The sequence below is a fragment of the Ischnura elegans genome (assembly GCF_921293095.1).
Source record: "Ischnura elegans chromosome 13 unlocalized genomic scaffold, ioIscEleg1.1 SUPER_13_unloc_1, whole genome shotgun sequence".
In the NCBI taxonomy this organism is placed as follows: Eukaryota; Metazoa; Arthropoda; class Insecta; order Odonata; family Coenagrionidae; genus Ischnura; species Ischnura elegans.
In genome coordinates this window covers 1,515,062-1,542,734 of record NW_025791657.1, presented here as the reverse complement: position 1 = coordinate 1,542,734, position 27,673 = coordinate 1,515,062, and the positions used below count along the sequence as shown (strand labels likewise).

Genomic DNA, 27,673 nt, shown 5'->3' with positions numbered 1-27,673 from the left:
AAAATAAAGGGACATTTAATTCATATTCGTCAATTTTCTTTCAATTTATGGTAGAATTATAAGTTATGTTTGATTATTATTCAATGATTAGGCCAGAAACTGAATTTAAGCCCGACTTCAGCTTCCACACGGGTCACAGTTAATTTACGGTCTATAAATATGAAAAAGGATACAAAATATCTTGAACGTTGAATGATAAAAATTGTCAAAGCATTCATGTTTTAAATAATGCAATGGAGCTCAATAACGTATCACCCATCGTTGCAAATACCTCATTTATCGATTTTAGGCCTATTGCGTACGTTATCCTTTAGTGGTCAAAAACGCAACTAAAGTCTGGTATCTGAACTAAACCTTTCTACCCTGGTCTATTATATTGTAGAACGTCAATAGACATGGAATTTGTTGAAGTATTTGCTGATTACTCTGCTGCAATGTGATTTCTTTTTGAGGTCATATTTAAATGTGAGCTTAACACTCCCTTTATCTTAATAAGTCTGATGTTTTTGCATTGGTGTACTTCACGGAAATTATCGTAATTTATTAGGAATTTAGTAATCACTGAGAGCTGTGTGGATGCTTTTCTTGAGGAGTGAAGTGGTTTAGAGACTGAATTAGTTATTGCTGTGAAACCATGAGTGCTACCACTAGGAATTACTCAGAGTCTTTAGACAGGAATTCCGAGGGCACCCCGTGCAGACTTTGCATGAAGAAAAATGATTATTATTATAACATATTCACTTCGATTGTAGCAAGCCAGATAACTGTAGAGGATGCCTTATATGATTTAGTCGACTTAAAAGTAAGTGGCGGGTTTCATGTTATCGAGTTCCTTACCTCTTGTTTTATTCCGTTCTATGAGTACATATTTACTTGGTACGTCTGAAATCTCTTGCATATGTTTTCATTCCTTTCTTAGGTTGCTGTGGGAGATGGCCTGCCTGCCACTTTATGTCCACTGTGCTTGAAAAAGATCATCGAATTCTACGATTTCAGAAATATTTGTCATGAATCGGACGCAGAACTGAGAAAATTTTCGTCCAGAAATAACTTCAGGGTGAGTGCTTCTTATTTTTTTTCATGGAAGCCTCGTGTAACTTCCACATGATGTTAAATCATTCTCGCAAACAGATATTAACTTATTCGTGATTATGTACCGTGTAGCCCGGTATTAGTAGTTTCAAGTTTATATCAACGAGAATGAAAAATGTAGCAAGATATTTGTATTTGTTGGTTGAACTGGTTAGAACAGTAACTTTAAAAAGTAACTTAATTGTGTATTTGGTGAATCACTTGCCACGACGGGCTAAGTATAATGCTTTATGACTGTAACAAACTGGTACGTGCAACGTTTCTTAAAAATTGCTTTCATTAGGCATCAAAAGTTAATGGGGTATTAAATTTGTTAATGAACAACATTAGATGGTACGAAAGGCCCTTGTGCTTGATCGGCTGAGTAGTGAAAAGAGTCCAATGTCCCACATAGTGTCTCCGAATTAGTTAATCCTGATGAGGCATTAGTTAACTCGCTGTTGGTGGCTCAATGGTGACGAGTGAAGTCGTTTTTTTCTTTTTGTAGAACTAAGTGTTTGCAATTCAATCATAGCCAAAAAAGTGAATCATTTGAATTAATCAGTGACCAACTAAAAAAGTATATCAATGAACATGAAAGTTTTTGTGGAATGTTTTCGATGTATTTCTTTTGCTTTTTACCTCCAATTTGGTTTTAAATTCCAACACTTACAATCAAGATAATTCATAGAATCGTACTTGTGGACTTTAGGGAGTTTATTTACCATTTTAAGTTGTAATACACGAAGATATATCCAATGGAATATTTCTACAAATCGATCGAAAATGTTTAGAACAGGTTAAAAAAAATTTAATTTACATACCTGGCTATTTAGTGTACTTGTTCGTTGCAATGTTACAGTATTAAGTATATGCATTTTTTTATATTTGTAATATATCTGATCGATTTGATAACAATATTATTTGCTAAAATTATCTGTCAGTTGTTTATCAAATGTTTTATGTCTTTGCTTATATAAACCGTTAATTCAAACAATTCTTCGATAATAATATTTTGTGTACATGATTTTGGTGCTATCAAAAATCATGTACCCAAAAGTGTGTTTTTTATTTATTGTGAGTGTGGTTTTTATTTTTTGAGAGTGTGGTTTTTAGTTATTACACTGTTAAAATGAGCACATATACATTGGGTCATTCCATGTCAACTCAGCCAATTTTTGGGGGGTCCCATGCTCACCATCTCAGATTTTGATAATTATTTCCCTGTTGTTAGTTTCAACCTTAGTTAAGAAAAATCTCAAATATTGAAGACCCATTGCAAGTATTTTCCAAGATATGAGTGTTTGAAGTCAATGAGGCAAATACAAAAATTCTGCGCACCGGTCAAATTATTCAAAACTACCATATTTGTGCCCCTGTAAAACCTAAACCAAACAAGTGAAGCTAGTAAAACTTTTAGATTTTTTTTGTGTGTGCCTCATTGACTTCAAACACTCATATCTTGGAAAGTACTTGCAATGGGTCTTTAATATTTTAGATTTTTCTTAACTAAGGTTGAAACTAACAACGGAAAAAATTATCAAAATCTGAGATGGTGGGCGTGGGACCCTGGTTGAGTTGACATGGAATGACCCTATTGTTATCCTAATTTTAAGAGATGTTTCTCGTTGTGAAATTCTATTTTTTATGTATTGAGAAGTTGTCCCATGTAGGAATCGTCATAATTGTGGCTGGGGATTTTAAACTCTATATTGCTTTTTTAATCGGTAGGGGTTGATGCATTACGATTCATGGTTAAAGTTCTGTTTACTCCATGAATTTACCTGTGCTAATTATTGTCTAAAATAAATGAATCCAGAAATGTACACAAGAATGCATTTTGTAACACACACAACTCTTGTGATTGCATGAATAGAAAATAGAACCTGTGTTATTTGGTCCTTGCATTCATCTTTCATGCATTCACATATCAACTTGCATATGTTATTGTGTGGCGTAAACAGGCCAAAAAAATATGAAGTGGTAATTTTGATTCTCATGATATATTTTTTTGGTCAACTTTTTTGAAAATGCTTATTATATGTACCGATAATTTTTTTGTTAATATCGTAGCTTCATGGCATAGGGAATGGGATGTATTTCATTTTATAGATCTATTTTGTTTAATGAATTTGAACCCTGATAAAAATAAACTCCACCATGGTGGGTTAACCCTTATCCGGGCAAGGAGGGTCCAACGGACCCTACAGCCTTTATTTCAGGTTACAACATGAGAACAAAATATCCCAGTGCTGTGAACTTCTGTGACTTTGTTCATACGGATAAATGGAATAAGAAAAATATATTTTTAAATTTTAAAAAATATTTCTTTTTTGTTTATAATAAATTTAAACTTTTCCTAACGTAACCGGGCAAGCTGGGTCTGATGGACCCTTCACATACACGATCAGTTGCACATCACTAGATGGTTAATATAAAAGGTATTATGTTGTCATTTTTCAAGTATTATTTGGGAATGTTCACATGTACATCTAAATAACCCCTAACTCAGTGGCGTATGGCAGGAGGTGAGTGTTCACCAGTTATGCAACACGCTGCACTTGGATGCTTACGAGCATATATATCCAGTTTGTGTTAGCTTCAATCACGAAGTTTATTTTATCTATCAAGGCAGGAAAATGTAATAAGTGTAAATTAAATAACTAGATTATGTACGCAGAATGTTATTCTAGGTAGCATGGGTGGTAAGATAGGGGCAGATATAGGGGAAGGTGAAAAGGGAATATAGAGTAGGCTGGAGAGTCACCGGTGCATTACGGTTGGAAAATCCTGCTAAAGGAGAGTGAGATGGGAGAGGAATGAACAATACGCAACAAACATCATTATCTCTATCCATAAATGAAGGATAAAGACAGTTTTGTTTATTCTTTCGCTTATTGCTATTGTACCGTGGCGGTCGCTGAAGGGCATATGCTAAGAGAAATTTTCCTTCAGTTGGATTGAGTCACCGGGAAACCCCTAGGGAATGATCACTAAAACGATCCAGTTGTTTCCAAAAAAAACACTGCTCCTCGGAATTTATTTGTAACGTCCATTCAAGGGATAAAGGAAAGGATATATCCTGTCATACAGATAGCATGCAGATGATTTCGCTTCGAATTTGAACGCTCCTGTTCATTATCAGTCTCCTAAAAATCCTCCACCCGTATTCCAAACCCTAACGCATTGATGACAGTCCATCCTTCCCTGTTTCCTCCTTCTCCTGCTCTCCCCGCCCATCTTTCCACCATCTTTCACCTCTACATCCTCCATCCTTGTTTCCCATATAAACTACGGCATGTATGAAAAAAGAGTAGAGTGCTAGCAAAGTGCTACTGGGCAACGCAGATGAAGGCATATAAGATGTTGTACATAACTGATTCCGAAAATATGGGCTTTTATACGGAACTACCGCCTCAGTATGCAATTCTCTTTGGGTAAAAGTAACACAGCCATCGGAGTGATGGCAAATATTTACAAGTTTCCTTCACTAAGACATCACATACCCAGGTAAGTTCTAATAGATGAGTACTAAGGAAGTAATCCGTAGTTTTAGAGAAATTCTATGAAATAACATATTTTTTATAATTATTAGATCATGGCTAGACAAAAGCTTTTGTCTCAAGATGGCACACAAAAACTGCTGAACATTGAAGAAACTAGTGACGATGATTTGGATTACCAGCCAATCGAAGAGAAGAGTTCCAATGAAGATGACATTGACGTAAAGAGCATTTCCTGGTTTGGATCGAAGAGTTGTACAGCACCTCACTGAACCATACCAAAATACGAACAGAAATGAAACGAGTGACAAAAATTTCTCTGATATAAAGTTTGCATAGAGTAATGTTGGAACTATAGGAAAGTATTAACGATTTATTCCAGGAAAATTTCAAGCCAATAAAAGTGGTAAAGTCGTTTCTTCATTGTTTGGTTTCACCAAAAATGGTATGTTTGTGTCATTGCCCAAGATAAAGAGTTGACCGGTAGTTCTTCTATGATTCATGCATCATAATAAAATTATGGAAGCCGTCAATGCTAAACCTGAAATTATCTGTCACTACAACTGCACCAAAGGTGAAGTCGATTTCCTTGACCAGTTGGTAAAGACGCACATGAGTAAAAGACGCACAAATAGTTGGCCTTTTGCGTTTTTCATGAGTGACTAGGACGTGAGTAGAGTAGCAGCGTATGTGGTGTGGATGAATACTGATCTAAATTGAAATGTTGGTAGACATTATTCAAGAAGACTATTTATTGTAAGTGCATCCGATATTCTGGTTGATGTCCACATTGAAAGACGATCCAACTTGGGTTTGCCTTGGAACACAGGCTAAGGATTTTTTGATGAAGGAATTTCTGAGCCAAGACATTCATCAAATTATAGTATAACAAAAAATGAGATAATATATATGCCCATGATAAAAAACATTATGAAGAAAAACAAAGGTGTAACAACTGTGAGCAATCGGTGTGCAATGAACATAGTGACGTAAACGTGTAAATCAAAAGTGAAAAAAGCTTTGAGGGGTAGCCTATCCTGAACTCGTTGATAAAATTTTGTGTTTTCCCCCAAACAATAAGTTTTGATGTTGTACAGTGTCTCGTTTCATAAGTAAATAATATTCAATTATCCCTTATGTTAGTTGATTCTAAATTTCAATTATTTCCACCAGAGATTAATTTTATGAAGGATGAATCATAATTTATTACATTTCAAATTTTTGTTCCTAATTAACATGAAAATTATTATATATATATTCATTTATGAACATTAAAAAATATTTTTAAATCATTTATTTTGTATAAATTTGCACTATTTGACAAAAAACAATGATATTTATTCTAGCAGGTTGGCCCACATGAGCAAAAAGAAAAAATTAACAAGGAGGGTCCATTGGGCCCTGCACGCCCGGTTACGTTAGAAATTTGAGGTGCCCGGATTAGGGTTAAGGAAGGGTAGTAGCCTTCATGGTGGGTAGTTACCCTTGCACAACCCACGCCCTACCCACCATTAAGGGTAAGGAAGGATAGAAAAATCCTTCGTCTACCCTTCCTTGGAACTCCTTCCCTTACCATCTGTGCACCCTTCCTCTACCCACCATTAAGGGCAAGGGAAGGATAGAAAAATCCTTCCCTTACCATCCATGTACCCTTCCTCTACCCACCATTAAGGGTAAGGGAAGGATAGAAAAATCCTCCGTCTACCCTTTATTTGGACTTAGCATTTATAACTGAGGAAAATATATCCTGAAAGTGTCTCCTCAGCTACTTTCACTTGCTAAAGAGCATTGAGTTCTGTAGAAGAACGTAAGCAGTCTTTGAATTGTACCCTCGACCCCTGAAATATAAATCATTTTCCTTCATAAAAGAAAACAAAATATTGAAAAATAATGAATTTTAAAAAAATTTCTTTAACTATTAAAGTTTTTTCGATAATGAAAAGTGTTTGAATTAGTTGAAAACCCATTACTTAGTATCCTGTATTTCAAAAATTTTCCCACCCGGTTTTGGACCCTTCCCCTAATGAAATTTCTGGCGACACCACTGTATGCAATAGATTTTATAGTTGTGTGAAAAAAAATCATTTTGAAGCTCTTTCATTCACATTTTTAGGATGTAACCTATTTTTGTGGCTGACAATGAGACATGACGAGAGTGATGTTCGATATTTGTATGCCGATCTTATTTTCTGAAACGAAATAGGTGTGGTAGAAAAAAGTCACAGATTTCTTCCACATAGACTCGGGTGCGAATCTCATCTTAAGATTTTGTAATATACGTTTTGTTAAGAAGCATTACCTCAGCAGTACCTCGATAGCCGAGGTTATCAAGGCACTAGTTCATTATCCTCCTATATGTAGGATATGTAGGTTTAGGCTTCAAGACCATGTGTAGGCCAATTTTTTTGTCTTATAATTTTAAAAACCACTGTTACAACTCATCCCCATTAGTTTATTTAGTTGCTAAGCGATTTTTTAATTTTTTATGTTAATTTATGGATTTTTAGTTTTTATATTAGTCCTACCCTTACTGTACCCTTCATTGAGGCTGGCAGAACCCTTCCCTTACACTCCAGGAAGGAGAGAGCCTACCCACCAATGTTCTAAAATACACTTCGTGTACCCTTGCTGAAGGATAAAGGAAGGGTACACCTATCCTTCCCTTACCGTAAATGGAGGGTAGACCTCTCCTCAATGGAGGAGTTTATTTTTATCAGGGGAGTGCATGGAAAAACTGTTGGAGTAGAGATTGGAATGAACTACTTGAATGGGATGGTCTTCTTTTCTTGCATATTTTTGGGATATCTTGAATTTTAATTTTCATGGCTGTCTTTCCAAAATCATCACCAGGTTATGACACGCACAATAAAAACTTTAGAAAGCAACTTTCCTGAGGCCATAATATCATACTCTGTTGTATATGAGTGTGTTTCTTTGCTATGTGTAATATTTCTTCTGCAGACACTAGCTCGCTGACACGTATTTTGTTATTTTGCATTCCACGATTTGGTGTCTCTTCTTGAAAGATGCTACCCATGCAGCACTGGCTTAGTATTCAAATCCTGGAGATATGAGCTGAAATCACCCTGAAATTGCCTATACTTGTAAAGTCATCTGCATCATCACCAGTTCATTCCTGTTCCTGGCTTCCACAAAGCGATCGTATACCCATCTGTCGATCATTTCAAGATTGTCAATTTTCATTCTCCCTGATCTTATATCTTTCTCCCTCACGGAACCTGAGTAACCCTTCAGAGACAGTATGTTTAAAATCTTTGGCTCTGAAAATAAGTTCCCTTCATTTTGATGCTAGCACCACAGTTTAACCACTCCTGCTTGGATGAATCTTGGCGACATCAGCGTCAATATAGGGCTTATTGTCAAGAAGCAGTCAAGTAAAAAAATGTAAAACGTCTGAAATCAACTAATCTGAAGAAGATTGAACATAACAAAAATGGAGGTGGCTCTCTGGAAAAAAATTACTCTCTCGGAGTCTCAAACCCTGGTCCTTCAAAATGAAAGTGCGGTACGCTTCCACTAGGCCTTACCGGCATTGAAACAATCAGCCAAATTATTAAATTAAATTCAATGTGATCGTATTTTTAAATTTTAAATGCTTTTTTCCCTCAAACCCGGGCGTATGTGGATGAAACCCTTCAACAGTATTCATATCTAATTGCCTGTTTTCAAGTAAAAAAAGTTTCATCTTCTTTCTTGACATCTATTGCAAAAAGCCTCCATGAGACTAAAAGAGATACTTAATGTTGATATCAGGTGGCCTCTGGGGATCCCATTTTTTATTTGAAATTAATTACCTATACTTTCATTAAACAGCCATAGTTGGCATTAACATAAAATAATTTTTACAAATCTTCTTTCCTCAAAATTGTAATCTGCATTGTTATCTCCTATTTATCTCAACGGATTTTAATGATTAACTTTAGTTTTATACAGTTATAAGAAGTGATTTAACTTCAATGGAGCAAAGTGTATTTGAGTAATGTAAAGGAACTCTTACTTGATTCATTTCATTAGAGAAATCTAAGGAAACGTAATGCTGTATTCGTATAAGGATACGTTAGTAATGATTTTTTAAATGAATTAAATGCTCTCATGATTAGGTAGATCTGTGTATGAAACTAGGAACTGGTTTATGGTCTCTATCCAAATCATTGTTTTTTGGCAGTTTCATTGTTCAAGGAAGGAGTTATTGTTATTTATTATCAATTTTCTTTGCTTTGAAAAGCTTTTTTTATAACGGAATTTACCCTTGATCAATAATATGTTGTCAGGTTCTTATGTTTTACAATATCAGTACAATTTTTTTTCAAAATATGAGTTTTTTAAATATTTCTTTACTTTAACCATCGTTTGAGACAGGTGAGTTTCGAAAAAGCGATATGGATGCGATGTGCACAAATAAATGCGAGATAGATGCAGTGACTGAACTTTTATTACATTTTTACGCAAATTTGCCTTTTAGACTGGAAAATTCATACATTATGTGCCAAGCGCAGTTTGAATGCTCTGCCGACACTCACTGCTTAAAACATGTGAGCCACTTGCCAGCTACTAGTTGGCTGGGACTCTGCATGGCCGCGAACTGCAAGTGGGTACGCGCAAGCTACACCTCCGCCATTATATGTCTTGTTCCTTAATTTATTATTATTTTACGACATAATTATTTTAAAAATTCTGTATTTTGTCATATAACTGTTTTTCGCTACATTTTATCATTCATCATCACTGGTCAACAATCCTAGGATTGGTTTGACGCAGCTCTCCACTCAGTTCTCCTATCAGCTAATCTTTTCACTCCTACGTATTTCTTCTCTTTCACATCTCTCTTTACTTGTTCCATATATTTTGTTCGAGGTCTTCCTTTTCCATTCTTGCCTTCCACCTGTCCTTCGACGATTGTCTTCATCAGGCCATCATGTCTCAAGATGTGGCCTATAAGGTTGTTCCGTCTTCTTATTATAATAATAATATATAATAATAATATATAATTTATTCCATTTACAATCAAATATTACATTTTAGAACATACTTAAATATTTTGGAATATATAGGTACCCCTTTTAGTAGTTTTGGGGCTACCATCATAAACTTTTTACATAGGTCTGGTGCTAGCACACATGAGAAGTAAAATTTCTTTGTATTCAGTTATTTGTTCTATTGCCGATTGCATTCATTATTACAAAACGTATTTCAAATATTTGGACAAGGATAACTATTTTTCTTATATAAACGCATAATTACATACATAGAATATACAATATACCTTTTATTGTAAACTTTTTAACCCACCTTTCTTAGTAGAAACTCTACTTCCTCACACATCATAAGCCATTTTTTAACTGCGGATTTAAATCCCCATCTTTTTTCCGAGTTTGCTACATTACTCGGCAACATACTAAACAATTTAGGCCCTAAGTAATTGTATGACTGTCGATAAATTTCGGTCGTCGGCCTAGGTATATGGAAGTTTCTCCAAGCTCTAATGTCTTAGTTTTGTGGTCGGGCCTTTTCACCACTACGGTTATAGAATATTCTAAGGACTTTATAAATGAATAAATGCCTTAGTGGGAGGACATCTAATTTTTTGAATAGAGGAAATGAGTGGCTTTTCCTATACGATCGTGTTATAACCCTGATAACCCTTTTTTGCGCCACTATCAATGGTTTAATGTTGATAAAATATGCTCCACCCCAGCAGGCTATTCCGTATTGCAATCTTGAATTAACGAGAGCATAATATTAAGGCATTAAGGTTTTCATGAGGCTTCTCTTCTCTCCTACCCTTCTTAGGACTTCCTCGTTACTAACTCGGTCGATCCATTTGATTTTCATCATTCTTCTGTAGCACCACATTTCAAAGGCCTCTATCCTTGCTTTCTCCACTGCGGTCATTGTCCATGCCTCACTTCCGTATAGGAGCATACTCCAGATGTAGGTTCTTATAAATTGTTTCTTTACATCCATATTTAAGTTTCCCACTGTAAGCAGGTCTCTCTTTTGGTGGAATGCTCTCTTCGCCTGGGCTATTCTGCTGATAATTTCTTTCTTGCTTCTCCCGTCACTAGTTATCTTGCTTCCCAAATAACAGAATTCATCCACTTCTATCAGTTTTTGCCTCCCTATTTTAATGTTGGTCTTGACTTCTTCTCTTCTGCTGCATACTTAGATCTTGGTTTTCTTCGTGCTTATTTTCAGTTGATATCTACTTATTACCCTACCCATATTAACCAGAATATTTTTCAAATCCTTCTCTGTTTCTGCTATAACGGCTATGTCATCGGCAAATCTTAGCATGCTTATTTTTTCTCCATGGATATTCACTCCCAATGCCTTTTCTTTGATTTCCTTAATGGCTTTTTCAATGTAAACGTTGAAAATTACGGGTGACAATGCACAGCCTTGTCGCACTCCTTTCTTAATTCTTGCTTCTTCATAGCTGGGCCCTGATTTTATCACGTCTATTTGGTTTTTGTATTAGCTGTGGATGATTCTTCTGTCATTATAAAGAACCCCAACTTCCTTTAGGATTCCAAGCATTGTGCTCCAATCCACGTTATCAAATGCTTTCTCTAAGTCCACAAACGCAACGAATGTTGGCTTGTTCTTTTCCATTCTCTCCTCTATAAGCAGTCTTAGGGCCAATATTGCTTCCCTTGTGCCTTTGTTTTTTCTGAATCCAAATTGGTCCTCATCAAGGTACTCTTCTGCTTTTCGTTCTATTCTTCTATAGATGATCCTTGTCAGTATCTTTGATGCATGTGTAGTAAGGCTTATGGTCCTAAAATCTTCGCACTTCTCCGCTCTTTTCTTCTTAGGAATAGGGATTATAATGTTCCTCTCGAAATCCTTTGGTATATCACCTGTCATATACATTTCACTAATGATTTTGTATAGCTGGCTCAACGTCTTCTCTCCTGAATTTTTTATTAGTTCTGCAGGAATGTCATCAATGCCAGACGCTTTATTTATCCTGAGGTCTCTTACAGCCGCATCAAATTCCAATCTTAAAATTGCGGCTCCCATGTCATCGGTATCCACTTCCCTCTCGTTTTCGATAGCATTCGTTCTGAGGCGACTTCCTTTGTACAAATCTTCCAGATATTCCTTCCATCTCTTCCCTTTTTCTTCGTTTTCAATCAATAGTTCTCCGTTTTTGTCCCTTAGGGTATTACATCTTACGCCCCTTTCCTTAAAGTGGTTCCTCACTATCCTATAAGCAGCCTCTACTTTTCCATGTTTAAGATTGTTTTGCACGTCTTCGCAAATGCTTTCCATCCACGTTTCTCTAGCCTTCCGCGCTTTACGACATATTTCGTTCCTTATCCTCTTGTAACGATTCTGTCCTTCCTCTGTTTTCGCAGCCTTGTATTTTCTTCTTCCTTCAATGAGATCTAATACTTTCTGCGTGATCCATGGTTTTTTCATAACGACTCTTCTTTTACCAAGAACTTCCTCAGCTGCCGCCTGCAGACCACTTCTAATGGTTTTCCAACTCTCTTCCATTGGTTTGTTGGTCGGATCCTCCCCTATTTTATCTTCTACAGCCTCTTTAAAAGCCAGTTGATGCTGAACCTCCCTCAATTTTTCAACTTGCCATATGTTTTTCACGGCTTTCTTCAACTTTTTAAATTTAAGGTGGCATTTCATCATAACTAGGTTATGGTTACTATCGATATCTGCCCCTGGATAGCTTTTGCAGTCCTTCACCTGGTTCCTGAATCTTTGTTTCACTAGAATGTAGTCGATTTGGAATCTTCTACGATCTCCTGGCATCTTCCACGTGTATCTTCTTCGCAGGGGATTTTTGATTTTATCATTATAAAACTCATAATGAAAATAAATAATAGACACTACAAAATGCGATAAACTGTTATTGAGAGTGCAATAAAATAAAAATGAAAGTGCCATTTTCACGTGATGTCAGTTTTAAGTATAATAATAGTAAAGTGGTTATTTGAAAAATATCCTGTTTTTTTAAAATAGTTTAGGCATAGGAGATGATTATTTTTTGCTTTTAAATTGTATTAATTTGGTCATTGGTAAATAAAATAAATAGAGTTTAGAACATAAGGTGCACTGACCTAAAAAAGTAGTACTCTTAAGTAGTAGGTAGTATTTTAGATGCTGAATAAAATCTATATCAAAATTATTATTAATAAATGTATTTTACATGTAAACAAAAAATTGTAATAATTGGTTAGACAAAAGTAGTTTTACTAAACTTTATACCAGTCAAGTTCATCAAAAGTGAAACAAATATAAGACATGTTATTATAATATTACAACATATAATCTAGTAACTAACAAACTAAAGGACCCTAATTTTTAGTTCCCATATAACTATATGCAAGAGTTAATGAAATGTAAGGAAAGCTTATTCCACATCAATGATCCTATTCAAAGACACCATAGTTGAAAATAGAGAATTTGGTGGTTTTGACGCAAGAGATCTTTGCAGCTTGCAGGCTGTGTACTAATTACTAAAGCATACATTCCTGTGACAGACTGCAAACTACCAAAAGCCCATATCTTGGTAAGTTATTTGCTCTTCTACATTAAAAACAGAGGTGAATGACCTTCAGTTGTGAAAGAGTAAATATATGCGTTCTTATGGGTAGTCTCTCTAAATAGTATATCCTTCAGCTGGGCAACTTAACTAATTGTACGATACTAGGCAAAAAGCATGTCCATGCTGATCTATTTTCATGTAAGAAAATCCTAGCTTCACAAATCTGCTTATCTTCTGTCAGAAATATCACATGCCACATAGAGTAAGCCTATGGTAATCGGTGACTATTCTATTAAGAAGCTACATGTTCATATTGGACCCCATATTTTCTTCAGTATGACATGTTTAGATATATTAGGAGGTCATCAACAAAATAAATACATTCCTCTTCAGTTTCTGAGACACCACTGTGTAAAATTATTAGGTAGTGATTTTATCCTTATAAACGCAACTTCTCTGACTATTATTGCAGAAGCAAATTCAGCATTAAAAAAATAATTTTTTTGTTCATTTAACAATGATAATTGTTACCCTATATCTCTATTTTAAGTACAAGCTTGTAACTAAAAAAAAAGGGAGTTAGGATACTTCACATGAACATAATATTCCAGGGGTTACGTGAATTTTCTGTGAATGGGACGATTTGAAGGCCTTCTCCTAGCTCCAAGGATTTTGTGATAAAGACATAATATGAACTGAGTTTCAACAAGCTATAGCTTAAGCTCCATCTGGCAAGGTCACCAGGTCCCACATTTTGTTACACTTAGAGGACTGCATTTTCCAATCCAGTGCCCTTTTCCAGTATGACCTTTCTGGGCCAGCCAAGACCTCATCGACTGAAATAGGATCCTTGCCACTAAAAAAACTACGTGAAGCTAAAATGGAGTTACAAAGTCAGGGTAAAGTTTAGGGGTCCTATTTTGTGAAGGGCATTTTCTCTCCCTCTCAATACTGGATTCCCTGACTTCAATAGATTCACCACAATTTTCAATACCAAGGACATCGTTATTGGAGTCTACTTCCCCATCCAAAACACAACCTTGACTTTCTGTCATTGGTCCTTGCATTCTACTCTTATCAAACCCAATTGACTTAACATTATTTAAAGGAAAACTAGATTCATTCCTTGGAAAAAATGATAAAAAATGGTGCACTGCATCATTCTTACCCTTATTGGGTACACTTTCATCCCTTACATTAGGCCTCGCATAATTTTCTAAGAAATCATTTCTTGCCTTAATGACTGGAGGGATTATTTGGATCAATTTGTCTATAACCTTTTCTTGTTTCACAATACCCAACAAAATTAACCTTTTCCCCTTAGTATCCCACTTATTTCTTTTCTGATCAGGAACATGATCATATGCAGGACACCAAAAAACCCTTAAATGTTGGAATGATGACATTTTTCCTCCCCACAACTCTTGTGGAGCCTTACCTTGAATAGCTGTATGTGGTACACGGTTTTTAATGCAGACTGCAGTGTTACAGGTCTCCGCCCAATAACCCTTTGGTAAGCCTGAATCAAACAACCTGCATCTAGTCTTTACATATATTGTGCGATTAGCACATTCTGCCACACCATTCTGTTCAGGGGTATATGGGGTGCTAGTCTGATGCTCTATTCCATGTACCCTTAAAAAGAATCAAACTTTTGATTAGTTAATTCAAGACCATTGTCAGATCTTACAGCCTTAATCCTTATATCTGTCTTGTTCTCAGCCCAAGCTTTAAATTCATTGAATCTATCAAATGTTTCACTTCTGGATTCCAAAAAAATAGCAAAATGGCTTCCTGGAATAATTATCAACAAGCACAAACAAGTTTTTTGCCCCGCCGACTGAGACATCACCTATTCGACTACAGAGATCCATATTTACTAGACCCAAAACTTGATTAACTGGCATGCTGACACCACTCCATTTGTATATGAAATCATGGACGATATGTTGAATATCCTTTTTCGTATTGCTTTAGAGCATCTCATATATGTATTTTTAAGGAGATGAGTGTTTTTTCTCTCTTACTTTTTCTGCAGAGTTTTGAAGGAGGAGGGGCAGCTGATGACAGACTAGACGAGATAGAGACTAAGGGCTGCATTCAAGATGTGATTGAAAAGAATTCACAGCCCACATGCTCAGCCAAAACAACTGAAATATACCTTCCTGTGCCAGACTTGGTACTGCCCAGGGACAATGAGTTAGTAAGTTATGTTCTAGTACACAGTGAAACCTGATTTGAAACACCTTCAGTTATACAAATTTCTTGGTAGCAATAAGGAAGACGTTGTGTCTGTCATAAATATAAGTATATTTATGGGAAGTCACTGAAAGTAATGCCACTGTCAGTTGAGGGATTTTCTAGTTGTAACATATGAGGCAGAAAACTGAACCACACTAGTCTTTTTTAGTCAATATCACTTGTACAGCACTGGAAATCTTCTGATAGAAATTACTTGTATCTGATGGAATAGGCTTGTAGATAACGATGTGAAATGTCTTCTTAAGCCATTTGTCTTGGCTATAACTGGGCTGTCTCATTATTGCCCTCTCTTTGTTTTAAGCCATCTTTCTCCCTAATTTCAATGAAAGATCCAGCTATAACTGTTGTGACACCTCATTACAAGCATGGGTAAAGAAAATATTAAGACAATTCAATGTACAGTGGAACCTCAATCTGTCGTTCCAGCTGTTTTGCCTCTGCTGTGTGTGGCCAAAACTCTCATTCAAACCACACGCCCTTTGTGACATAACTCTCCCTCCCTAGTTGAACGTTGATACTCTGGAGTTTGATCCGGTAGTCACAAAAATATCATGAGTACATTGGCCAGCTGGAGTGGTCTCAAGGAAATAAGGATTTTTTTATCATCGAATGAACTTATTATTGTTGAGCCTTAATTGAGTGAAGCCCATTACTATCTTCCAGTTTCAAGTGAAAGACGAGGATGAAGGTAACCTCAGTGAAGGGATTTATCCAATGCTGTACACATCAGATCCAGCAGGAATTTCAACTGATGTGTCAGACCCATTGGCCACTGATGAATTGGTGAGTTGACTTTTGCGTTGTATTGTTGTAATTTTCTACGGCACAATATCATTCCTTAGTGGATTATTCCCAACACTTCTTAGAACAAACGTAAAGCATTCACCAACACCTGGTCAATAATGACCAGCTACAGAATACATTTCATGAATGAATAATTTTAAATGAATTATTTATTGTAATGAACCTTTTTTGCTTTTTAATGCAAAACTGACTGCTCAAATTTGTTTGCTGAGCAAGTGAGAGCACTGTCATCACATGACTGAGTAGTAGAAGGGTGATTAGGAATTGAGAGTTAAGATGAGTACTGTTGAGTTTGGAACAGTTTAAAGAATGACCATGACATCATAATGCAGCTGCTAGCCTGGTGGAACTGCATGGCTCGTTCCTTATGAGAGATTGATATTCACAGGAATCAGATCAGATATGGATTTTGTGATGAAAGTGAACAGGAATTTATAACAAGGACTAGGGATTTGTCCTTTAACATTTTTGAATGAGGTGTTGCACGTTGGCAATGCAAATCGATTACCAAAAGACGTCAAATTTTAGTGAGGTGAACTGATTTTTATTTACTTTGACTCAATTTTCTGCTGTTGTTGCTCATAGTCTTGAAACCCTTCCATTATTAATGTAATATTAATATTTTGCTTATTCTTGGATTTTTATTATTTTCTTAGAAATCAGTGCTTTTGTCTTGCTCATTTTTAAAAATAAATTATAATGCAAGGGGAAGTCAACAATTTTAAGAGCTATTTACTCAAGATTTTCCCAATAAAGGGGTTCCTTCTTCTTGCCAAGAATTTCATTAGATTATATTGAAACAATTAGAACTATATTGGCCAAATGTTGTTGGTTGATTAGGTAAATCTATTTCTACTTAGAGGCAAGAATCGCTCATTGGGAATAATTTATTTTGTACTGACATCCTGTAATTAAAGCATTCTTCATGATCACTTTTGCTTCTTGTACCAATTGATTATAATATGTATCAATGGAGGTTCCTCTTTCCAATAGAGTAATGCGGTAACATACAAGTGCCCTTCTGTTAAAGAAGATCATATCAGCGATGATGAAGATGGATGTAGACTCAATGATTGCACTGATGGTGCATCAAGCAAACTGATACATCAAGACATTTCTGGTCAGGTAATACTATTTATGAACTATGTATTGTCTGTTGACCTTGAGTTACATATAAACTGTATCAGCATCTTCCTAAAATTGATTTTTCTTATCTTTAAATATTTACTTTCTTTTTCTGTCATAAATCTTTATTAATCTAACTAATGATATATGAACATCTAGAATCAATCTTTTCCCTTCTTCCCATCCATCTCTCCATTTCTCTTTTTGACTAATTTCTTTATAAGTCTATCATATCTCACGCTGTGGCTGATCAAGTTTTGTTTTTTCGAAGACTTCTCCATCTATTTTCTGTACTTCCTTGGTACTTCCTCATTCGATCCCTTTTACCTTCTACATTACTCACGAGCAACACATTTTCAATTCTTTCACTTATGACTTTCATGCGGCCGTCGATTTAGAATCTTGCTATCATTTTTAAATATGCTCTAAAGGTAGTGTCCGATGAATATTTTCCACATTTTTGTATTAGTACTCTCAGCTGTGTGGAGATTCCTTTTTTCTCTAGAGTGCTCTTTGCGCAGAAGCTATTCTATTCTCTATTTCTTTCTTGCTTCATCCATCACTTATAATTAGGCCTCCTGTAGCTTCTCTGATTGTAAGGTTATGAGACGTGAAAATGACATAGTGTCGAAACCATGGTCAGGAGTGGAGATATGTTAAAGTTTTGGAAGTTATCATTTGTTGTTTATATTTTATCATAGATAATAATTGCATTTACACCTGAAACAATTTCATACACTTGAAAGCACTGTTGCATAGCTTTTGAGCAAATAAGTATGTAAAGGTTTCAGATATTTTTGTGCAAGATAATGACATTCTTCTTAAAATCTCAGTGCCCTTTGCTTATCTCCTTTTCGGAAATTAATCACAATGATCGGGGAAGTCCACAATTTTAAAACCTATTCATTCTCAAGGTGTGCCCAATGAAGTTATTCCTCCTTCTTACCAAGGCTTATATTAGATTATATGAAAAGGAAGAATAACTTAATTGGATGAATATTGTTCATCAATTAAGTTATTCTGTTTTTTACAAAGTGGCCAGAATAGATCATCAGGGATTATTTGTTTACTGCAGACACCCTGTAATTCAAGCTTTGTTCATGATTACTTTTGCTTGTGCACCAATTGATTACAATGTGTATGAAAGTGTGTTCCTCTTTCCAATAGAGTGATCTGGTAATGCACGATTGCTCTTTTGTTAAAAATTATCAGATTAGCAGTGATGAAGAAGGATCTGTGGTTAAACATTGCACTAATGGCGCCACCAGCAAACAGATGCATCAAGACTCTTCTAATCCAGCAATACTATTTATGAACTTTTTATTGTCGGTTGAATTTGAATTGCATATGAACTATGTTGCCATCATAAATCCAAAGTCCTAAAATTCGTTTCATAGCCTTCAATTCTTGTCTAACATATGCTTATCTTTTCATGTTTATGTTATTATTTTATATATCCTTTTTAACCTGACCTATAAAAACATTCAGAGCCATCCTTTTCCCTTCTTTCAGTCCACCTGCCCTTCCCTTTGTCTGTCAATTGTTCTTATGTGGCCATTATATCATGATGTGCCCGATTAATTTAAGGTTTTAAGAAGACTTCTTTACTTCCACTATTCTTCATGCATACTTGTTAATTTGTGAAATTTTTTATTGTCAACATTCTTCGGGAGCAACACCTTTCCAAAGATTCCACTTTTGACTTTTCTGCAGCTGTCAATTTGAAACCTTGCTACCTTTTATACATATGTTCCATATGTGGTGCCTGCTGTATTGTTTCCTTACTTCTATATTTCAATTCTCAGCTGTGAGTATATTATTCATTTTTGTAGAATGCCCTCTTTGCCTGTGCTATTCTACAGAGTATTTCTTTCTTGCTTCATCCAACACTGGTTTTTATGCTTCCTGTGGTATAACACGTCAGTCGGTTTTCAAGGTTATGAGAAGTGAAAATGACATAGTGATGAAACCATGGTCAGTAGTGGAGTTATACTTTAAAAAGGTGAAGTTATCATTTGTTGTTTATACTTATCTTGGATATATGGCATTTACACTGAAACAATTTCACATCCTTGAAAGCACTGTCGTATACCTTTTGAGCAAATATGTTGTTAAGGGTTCAGTTATTTCTGGGAAAAGTAATGACGTTCTACTTTAATATACATTATGTAATTTTCATTTAGTCCCTGGAAGTAAAAACACCTCAATTACACACCACTCATCAATTGTTTGTGCAGGGTAAAATAAACCTTCATATTTTCCCAATGAATCTTTTGTCCTATAAGGAGTTCATATAGAGATAACTTTTTTCATTTACTGGAATTGCCTCCCATTATTTCTAGTCTGAGTCACTTATTTTTATTGGCCAAAATATTTGATGCCTTTAATCCTCCAGCAGGCACGCCATATTCTCTGACACTAGCGGGCACGCGTGGAACTCAGTGCCATACTTGGTTTTCCTCTGATATTAATAACAAAAACTCGAATTAAGAAGCGTAAATTCATTACCATGTTTTTTTAATTGAACTTTACATAGTTTTGGCAAAAAGTACAGATTTTTGAACGCTTTTATAATTCAAAATTTTTATTACATTTTTTTAAAGCAATACCAAAAACTCAGTTTGTACGTCTTCATTTATGTACACTTTTTGCAGGTAGTAACTGTTTCACAGTGCTATCGGCAATAAAAGTTATTACACCTCCCACATTTTATTGTCGGTGATATGTTCTTTGCACGGCCACACAATACGCTATTTATTTCCTTTGTTGCTGACTCGCTCAATTGATAAGTCTTCATTTCGATAACTTGACAAGAATAATTTAATGTCAGCTGGTAGAGATAATATGTTTGACCTGTTTTTCAAGTGTGCGTTCATCAATGTGTATGATAAGGTTTTCAGGAATGTCCTCCTGCAATGTTTATCTGCAGGATTGTTTGCCCTATATAATATGTGAGCATTGATTCCTGCGATGCCCAAAAATCTATAAAGGAAAACTAATGGCCACCTTTTCGTAATTCTGGACACAGAATACAAACTACACATTTGGTGAACCATGTCAACACTTGTTTTCGTTGCATTGTAATCTAATGTAATGCATGGTTTATTTGAACCTTCATCAGTGATCCCCTCAGCATGCATTGTTGAAAACAACAACACCACCTTGTTCTTCTTTGTAACATATGATAGGAGGCTAATGTCTTTCTGAAACCCGTAGAGAGATGACCCTACATCGCACGTATTGTTTGGCCAAAATTCAGGTGGAATCTTTTATTTTTTTCAGCGTGCCAATGGTTGTAATGTTTTTGTTACGAGAAACTTGGCAAGCGGATAACTAGTACACCAGTTTTCTGTGGTAAGATTACGATAAGTTGCCTCAATTGATCCTACAAGCCTCTTGACAATGTCTACTGGTGGGTTTGACACTAAATATGAACCGTTCATCTGCTTCCTGCAATACACTTCGAGATTACTGGTGAAGAATGTTTTCACATCAAACATAGCATATAACTTTATCCCGTATTTCGCGGGTTTGCTCGGTATATATTGAATGAAACTACAACGGCCATCTAAATGGTTGCAGCATTTTGTCAATTGTCACAAATTCGCTCATATTATACGTTTTTTGACAATTTCCTATGAACAAGTTTATTATTTTTCGGATTGCAGCTAATTTATCTGTTTGTTTTCGGAAATCCCTACTTGCTCAGTAGTTAAATCCTACTGATAGCAAGATAAACAAAAATTGCTTGTAACTCATAGCTGCCCTTAGAATTTGCATTCCTGATCCATCTGCACTCCGCAATTCTAAAGCATTTGCATGATGACCTTTTTTTATGCCAATTAGAAAAAGTATACCCAGCACAGCCATAAATTATGTTCTTGTCGTTTCCTTACAATCCCTATCCCTTGAATAGTGGACAAGAGCAATTTTAGTTTGAATGTACTTGTTTGTTTGCATCACAATTTCATCAATCATGTCTATATCTATACATTTTAGAAAAGCCCCAGCCTCATCAGGTGTATTTCTTGCACAGAGTTTTGTCCCTGGTAGGGTTTTCATAATGTTTTTGCTCTTGATCTTTGTAGCACCGCAAAAAGAAGTTTTTTCCACTTGCAAGATTTATCAACTTTTCCAAAAAATAATTATTCTCACCATCAATATCACTACCTTCAGCAGTTATAGGTTCCTCCACGTCGCCATCAGACGTAGCTTCATCATAGTCTCTTATTTCCTAGGGGTTATCACCTAGGGAAATATTTTCCTCCTCATCTGTATCATCACTCTCCTCAATGCGGACTTCCTGTTCCTCGTCTGACAGCTCTTGTAGCACACTCAGATAGTCTTCTTCGGTAATGAATCTTCATGCCCTAAGCAGTGTGATAACTAACTTTTGAATTTTTCTACATCAAAATCCCATAAAAGGACAACAAAGTATCCAATGAAAATTAATTCTAAAAATGTACTCACATCATAGGGCTCACGTTGGGGAAAATGCCACAGGTTCATTTCTCTCCACAAACAGCTGCTCCTACACACCAAACACTTAGCTGTTAGCTCAACCTGATTCAGAGAAGGAATGGTGAAAACTCTTGTGCTCCCACCAACTCACCTCATGCTACATCGTACAATCGAAAGAAACAATCTTGATCTATAATTGCCACTACGGGATAATATTACATCACCAGGCACACATTGCACTGAGTGCAACAAAGACAACCAGTTCAGCTAATTATTCGTTTTATTCCGAAATTCGAGAAGCCACACTCTTGAATCACAAACAGAAATCTCCATAGTGCTGCAAAGAAGGAAGAATTGGTGCGTTTGGTTCACTGATCAACTGCTATTAATAACGTGAGACCAAAACGGCACAATGTTGCACTTTGTGCCACAGCACGCCCACTGGAGGGTAAAATTGACTTATGAACCAAAACACAAGAAATTATTCTCCTTTATAGACCGTATTAATTTTCCATGTTAGTGTGTTATTGTATTTGTGCTCTGAATTCTCATGCAAAGTTCTCCCATAAAATAAGTTTCTGTTATGAATAAGGTAATATCTGGAGTTTTACGTATCCAGAAACCATTTCCCTGAGGATCATCATGTGGCTTTTGAAGGGATTTTGCAATGCAAATCAGAGGTTTTAAGTCTTAATTAAACTTAATTAACATAAGCATAAACATTATGAAATCCTGATATTAATTACTGTGAGGAAGCTTGTAGGGCAGTATGAAGAATCTATCCATCTTGAAGGAACTTTAATTTTATTTGTTCGACAAATTCTCAAAAGCATTTCTTTTTTTAATCTCAGTCATGGATGATGATGATTTGGCATTATGTTGCAGCCCATAACCTTAACTGCTTCCCAAGGTGAAAAGGTGGAAACTCAGGGCACAGGAGCCGTAGTGGTAGACCTGGAGTGGACGCTGATTGGGGTAAAGAGGGAACCATCTTTGGAAGAGAGTGACCAGGTATGTGAGGAATTCTTGCCATAGGATTTAATTAATTGATTAAGGAGATAGTAGGTAAATATCTAAACATTTATCATTGTAAATGATAGGACGTATTGCTTTCTGCACAGCTTTAAATGTAACCCATTCCATTCAAAGTTTCTAATTCCTGAAGTAAGGATTCTTATCTCAAAAGAAGCCGTTTTTATTCATCTTAATGGTTTATTAATGTGCTGTAGTTTACTTGCCTTATATTTGGCTAAAGTAAATCCTTGAACTAATAAATCATGTCTCAATAAGAAAATCAGATGTCAAATTCAAATCAAACTTTTTAGCATTGTAATATGTAAGAAGCTGTCCACGAATCAACCCAATGTGGAGTAACATAACCAATGGTTTAAACTAGAAATGTAGTTAAACATTTACAGGTCTATTTTGCTCTCTTATAAATGGTCTGCCTTCATGTAGGAGCGATAGCCCGGTGGTTATGGTGTGTGGCTACTACCTGGAACTTCTAAGCTCAATTTTTTCATTCAGCACTTTTCATAATTAGTTTCTACTTTTCATTTTACAAATGCCAGCTGTTCATCATTATTTTCATGATTTTCACTGAAAAATTTAGTTTTCAGTATCGATATCTTCTTTTACAATGTGGCTGCGTCAGATTTTATCCCATTTTTTGACATGGATGCCTAGTTTCAAATATGTGGTTTCGATTCCTTCATTACCAAAGAAACCTTAATTCTTTTATGGTATCCCATGAAAATAAAATGGCATTAAATGCAGAGTTAACTAATAAAGATAGTATTAAAATATGGGTGTAACTTAAATAAAAGCACTTTGATGTTGAAAGAAATGCGAAAATATTCAATTCGCTGTTAGTGTAAAAAAAGATTTATTTTGAATGAAAAATATTTGTTAGGAATACCAACTTTTGATGCAATGTTGAGTATGAAGTAGTTTTATTTGATCCCCCAAAAAAATTCCTGAATCCTTTGTATATACATGATTCATATGTTGATGATTACTTACAGCTTACTTTAGGCGAGCATGGGGACCCAATTGAGAGATCAACTGTTGCCCATGATACGGCTACGAAGACATTTGGTGAGTACTGTTAAGGATTGCAAATAACTCTATACACGGAGGAAATGATGCTAATGTGGGCGATGTACATGTTAATGCTTTTATTTAGGCAACTTCTACTGTTATAAGAGATACAGTTGAGAATTCGACAGAGTCCACAATGGAAGCAGGGGGTTAGTGCTCTCAAGGGCTACGAATAGCTGTATATCGATAAGGCTGAGGCTGCTTTCTGATGGGACGTGTTTTTGCTGGCCACCGTCCCAAGCCAGCTGCCGTGCTTTTGAATAAACATGTCTCAATGGATTCCTTTAGATAAGTCGAATCACACCTTGGTCTCCACAGCACCCATTTAACTCCGACCTGGCACCATGCCATCGACACCATCAACGGGCCATAAAATTCAGGCCGATTTCAGATGAGACGGCTTACTAGATTTCACAATGCCATGCCGTGAATGGTGGATGATACTGTGAAGACATCTCTTCTTAAAGTGGCCATATTGTGACTGATTAGTCATCAATCCATATTTTCTGTTTTCTTTAGTTTAAGTGTCAAATGGATAGGGAAGAAGAGTTACATTTACTTGCTTTTTTTTGTCATTTGTATCATTTTTAAAGCCTTGCAAAAATTTTGTTGTATTTAAATTTTTAATATTTAACTAGCCATGTTTTGAGACCAGATTCTTGAAAAAAAATTGTTACAAATCACCATAATGGAGCACTTGGTTTGAGAATGGAGTATCAAAAGGTGAATTTCAGTCTAAATAGAAAATGTGAATATGGAAACTGGTCATGTGAATGGAAAAAATATCCTTGCTTTTGGTCCATTTTAAATTATTGGGAAAATTAGGGAAAATATGTTAAATGAGTGCAATCCTTTTAGCCCTTGTTTCCCTGGAATAGGCTACGGTGCTTTGTTAGATTTAACGGTGAGTCAATCATGAAGCTTCCTTGGAGTAGAAAATACTGTTGAGATAATATAAAATTGAGAGGTTTTCTCCAGTATTGAAAGCAATATGGCTAAGAAACAGCCAAAAATGATTTCAAACCCGTAATTGTATGAGTTATGTCTTTTAGTTCTGCATAGTAATGATATTCGGTAAACATGGTAATTTAGCCCAGTTAGATAATGTTTCTAGCTATTTGTCTTATCCACCTCGCCACAGGCGGTAAAGTCAGGGGCAGTCACCTTTCCCCTTTCAACACTTTAAAGCCGGATATGGGCGGCATTCGATAGGCATTTTCATGTGTCGTGCACCTAATGTCCGGTATAGCAGTCGTGTATTTTTCAATGCAAAAGATCGGACATCGGCTCCTACCACCATGAGGGAAGGGAAGATACCCCTGGTTAGAAATCGTCGGATGCATTCAGTGGCTGTATTCTGTATTTTGAATTTATTTAGGATTAGGCTGCAAAGTTATGAGCAGTCACCTAAACTCTTTCCTGCCAGGACTTACGTTTGGGAAATGTTTTTGTGCTAGGAGATGTAATAGGACATTTAAACCTTTCTGTATGGAGTTTTTTTTTGGTGGCGAGTTGCATTGGTGTTTTAGTCCCTTAGAATTCAGACCCAGCTCATCAGGGAGTCTCTCCCTCAACCCAGTCACTAACTCTGTCAAAGGAATTATCCACAGTCAAATTATTGCATTACCAGTGTTTTTTTCAACCAAGCATTGTGTTTTATTTTCAATACTTTACTCTTTTAAAAGAATTCCTGCAGTGAGGTTTATCATAAATGAGTGGGACGGTTCGGACTTAATTGCCCAGTGGTGGCCCTAAGTTCTCGCTAAGCTGGGTCTCAGGCAGGGCCTGAATGCATCCGACAATTGCTACCTCAGCAGTACTTCCCCTCCCTTGCATCGGCAAGAGTCTTTGCATTGAAAAATCTGTGACAGATATACCTGACGGCAGCTCTTCTACGTATGAAAATTTCTGTCGCCTCCACCCAAAGCCTTTCTGGTGCGAAATGGTTCAGCCCGACCCACCCACTTATTTATACCCTCACCCCAGGACTCAGTCGCAAAGTGGTTATATTTTCAATGGTTTTGGCCACGATATATTTTGTTGCATACTACATACTGTTGTTTTTTCACTTTGAAATGAATTCTCCATTTTTTCTCTGCGCGTAAGCAGTTTATAAAATGAAATTTCAGTGTTATAAATAACGAATTTCTGAAGTTAGTCTTAGTACCTTGTGTTCACTAACTTTGTTGTCATTAACACTACAACCTTGTTTAAAATTCCTCAATGCTTAAAAATGTTAGTAAATTTTTTGAAGGATAAATTATTGAAAACAAGAACTTTATTTGGTTTAAAAATACTGGTAACACAATAAGATGTCCATTGACAAGTGGTAAGATAGAGTTAGAGGACCAAGTCCAGTAGCAGGTGTAAAGGAAGGGCACACCATTGAGTTGTCTCCCAAGTCTGAGCAACGAAGAAACCAGTGTAACTCTACCCTAAAAATAGCTACACACAGATAGGCTCCAAATATTCTTATGCCACTCAGTGCAGAAAACGTTTTCCATTTGTAGGCGCTGGCAGGAGAGGGTTCAAGTGACTGCTCATTGTGTTGCATCCCAACCCTTTACCCTTCAGTAGTGACGTGGGGTACATAAGTGGGTGATAGTGTTTCATCCGTGTGCCATTTCACATATGATGGCATATTATGCACCTGATTTTCAGTAGCCGTACATTATTAAGTCCTCACACAGTTTCATGTTAGTAATGGCACTTGGTTAGCTATATAGAGCGAGAAAGGAAGCTAGCGTGACTTGGCTACATGCCAGTGTAAAAATTTTCTGAAAGCATCGCTTATAGGTATGCAACAAATTCTGTTTGACAATTCTCTACATTGACGAGGACACAGTGTTTCACACATCTAAGTTACTGTTGTGGATACCTCGGCAAGTGGCTTGCTTTATTGCCTCCTCTGCAGAAGGGTAGTGGGGTTGCAAGTGACCTTAACCCTTTCGCGCCGGACCTTCGTTGAGGGAAATTCTTCCTCTATACGAGTCTCTTGAAAGTTTTCTTTACTCCCCTGTAAGAAGCTTTTTCGTGTTGACTGAAGGCAGTCGTTCCCTCCCTAACCATTTTTGGAACTGCATACTAGGGCCTCAGCACCCATTTCCCCTTTATTGCCAAGGAGTAGGTATTCCTCCGCAGTAGTCCTATATAAGTCTTGCTCTGCAGGTGTGGCTGTTTCGGAGGCTGTTTCCGGAGGCAGAGTTTCGGAGACAAGAGTCCCCGAGCCTTTGAGTCGAAGGGCCTTTGCGCGAAAAACCTTAGCGCGAAAAGTCCTTAGCGGGAGAAGTTCTGCGGATAAGTTCGTAGGAAGTTCGGAGGAATTTCTGGGGCGGTTCCAGAAATTTGGGGGGACACAAAAAAATGCCACAGGGTCATAGTGGTTCCTGTTGCCCTAGTTGTTTTTGTGTTTTGTGTTTCTTTCCCAATATTTTACCCTATATTGATTTTCTGTTTTTTTTTCTTGGGTTTGTGGGATCAAGTCCTGGCCAGGTTTACTTTTATCTCTGTGATTTTTTGGCTTTTTCATCCTTTTAATCGCTTTTTAGTGGTATGATTAGGAGTATTAGTTTTAATGTTTGACAGTGATAGTTGTCATTTTAAATTCTTTTCTAGGGGTGCCGGCTGCCGAAGATATGCCCATTGAAACAACATCAACTTCGTATCTGCCTGCGGAAGAAAATGTAAGGAATTATTCAATTGATGAATGCACTGGTCGCAGAGCTTTAGTGACACAAATTGGTTCAAACGCTGGATCATCCCTAGTTAAGACAGAAAGAAACCTAATGGATGAACAAATGACGAGAAGTTTCACCGA

General features: G+C 36.3%; 1 protein-coding gene across 1 annotated transcript; it reads left to right on the top strand.

Moving 5' to 3' along the window:
* Positions 1–1,023: 1,023 nt before the first annotated feature.
* On the top strand, positions 1,024–27,628 carry LOC124172278. Its single transcript, XM_046551696.1, has 6 exons — positions 1,024–1,057; positions 15,143–15,307; positions 16,030–16,149; positions 17,164–17,295; positions 22,642–22,767; positions 27,472–27,628. The coding sequence occupies exons 3-6, from the start codon at positions 16,081–16,083 to the stop codon at positions 27,541–27,543; spliced, it is 399 nt and encodes a 132-aa protein (XP_046407652.1). The 5' UTR covers positions 1,024–1,057; positions 15,143–15,307; positions 16,030–16,080; the 3' UTR covers positions 27,544–27,628.
* Positions 27,629–27,673: the final 45 nt, after the last annotated feature.

Coding starts and splice junctions, on each gene's coding strand:
- LOC124172278 (XM_046551696.1), top strand. CDS start 16,081: ATGCTGTACACATCAGATCCAGCAGGAATTTCAACTGATGTGTCAGAC. Junction 17,296..22,641: donor ATCAAGACATTTCTGGTCAG/GTAATACTATTT, acceptor ATTATGTTGCAG/CCCATAACCTTAACTGCTTC. Junction 22,768..27,471: donor CTTTGGAAGAGAGTGACCAG/GTATGTGAGGAA, acceptor ATTCTTTTCTAG/GGGTGCCGGCTGCCGAAGAT.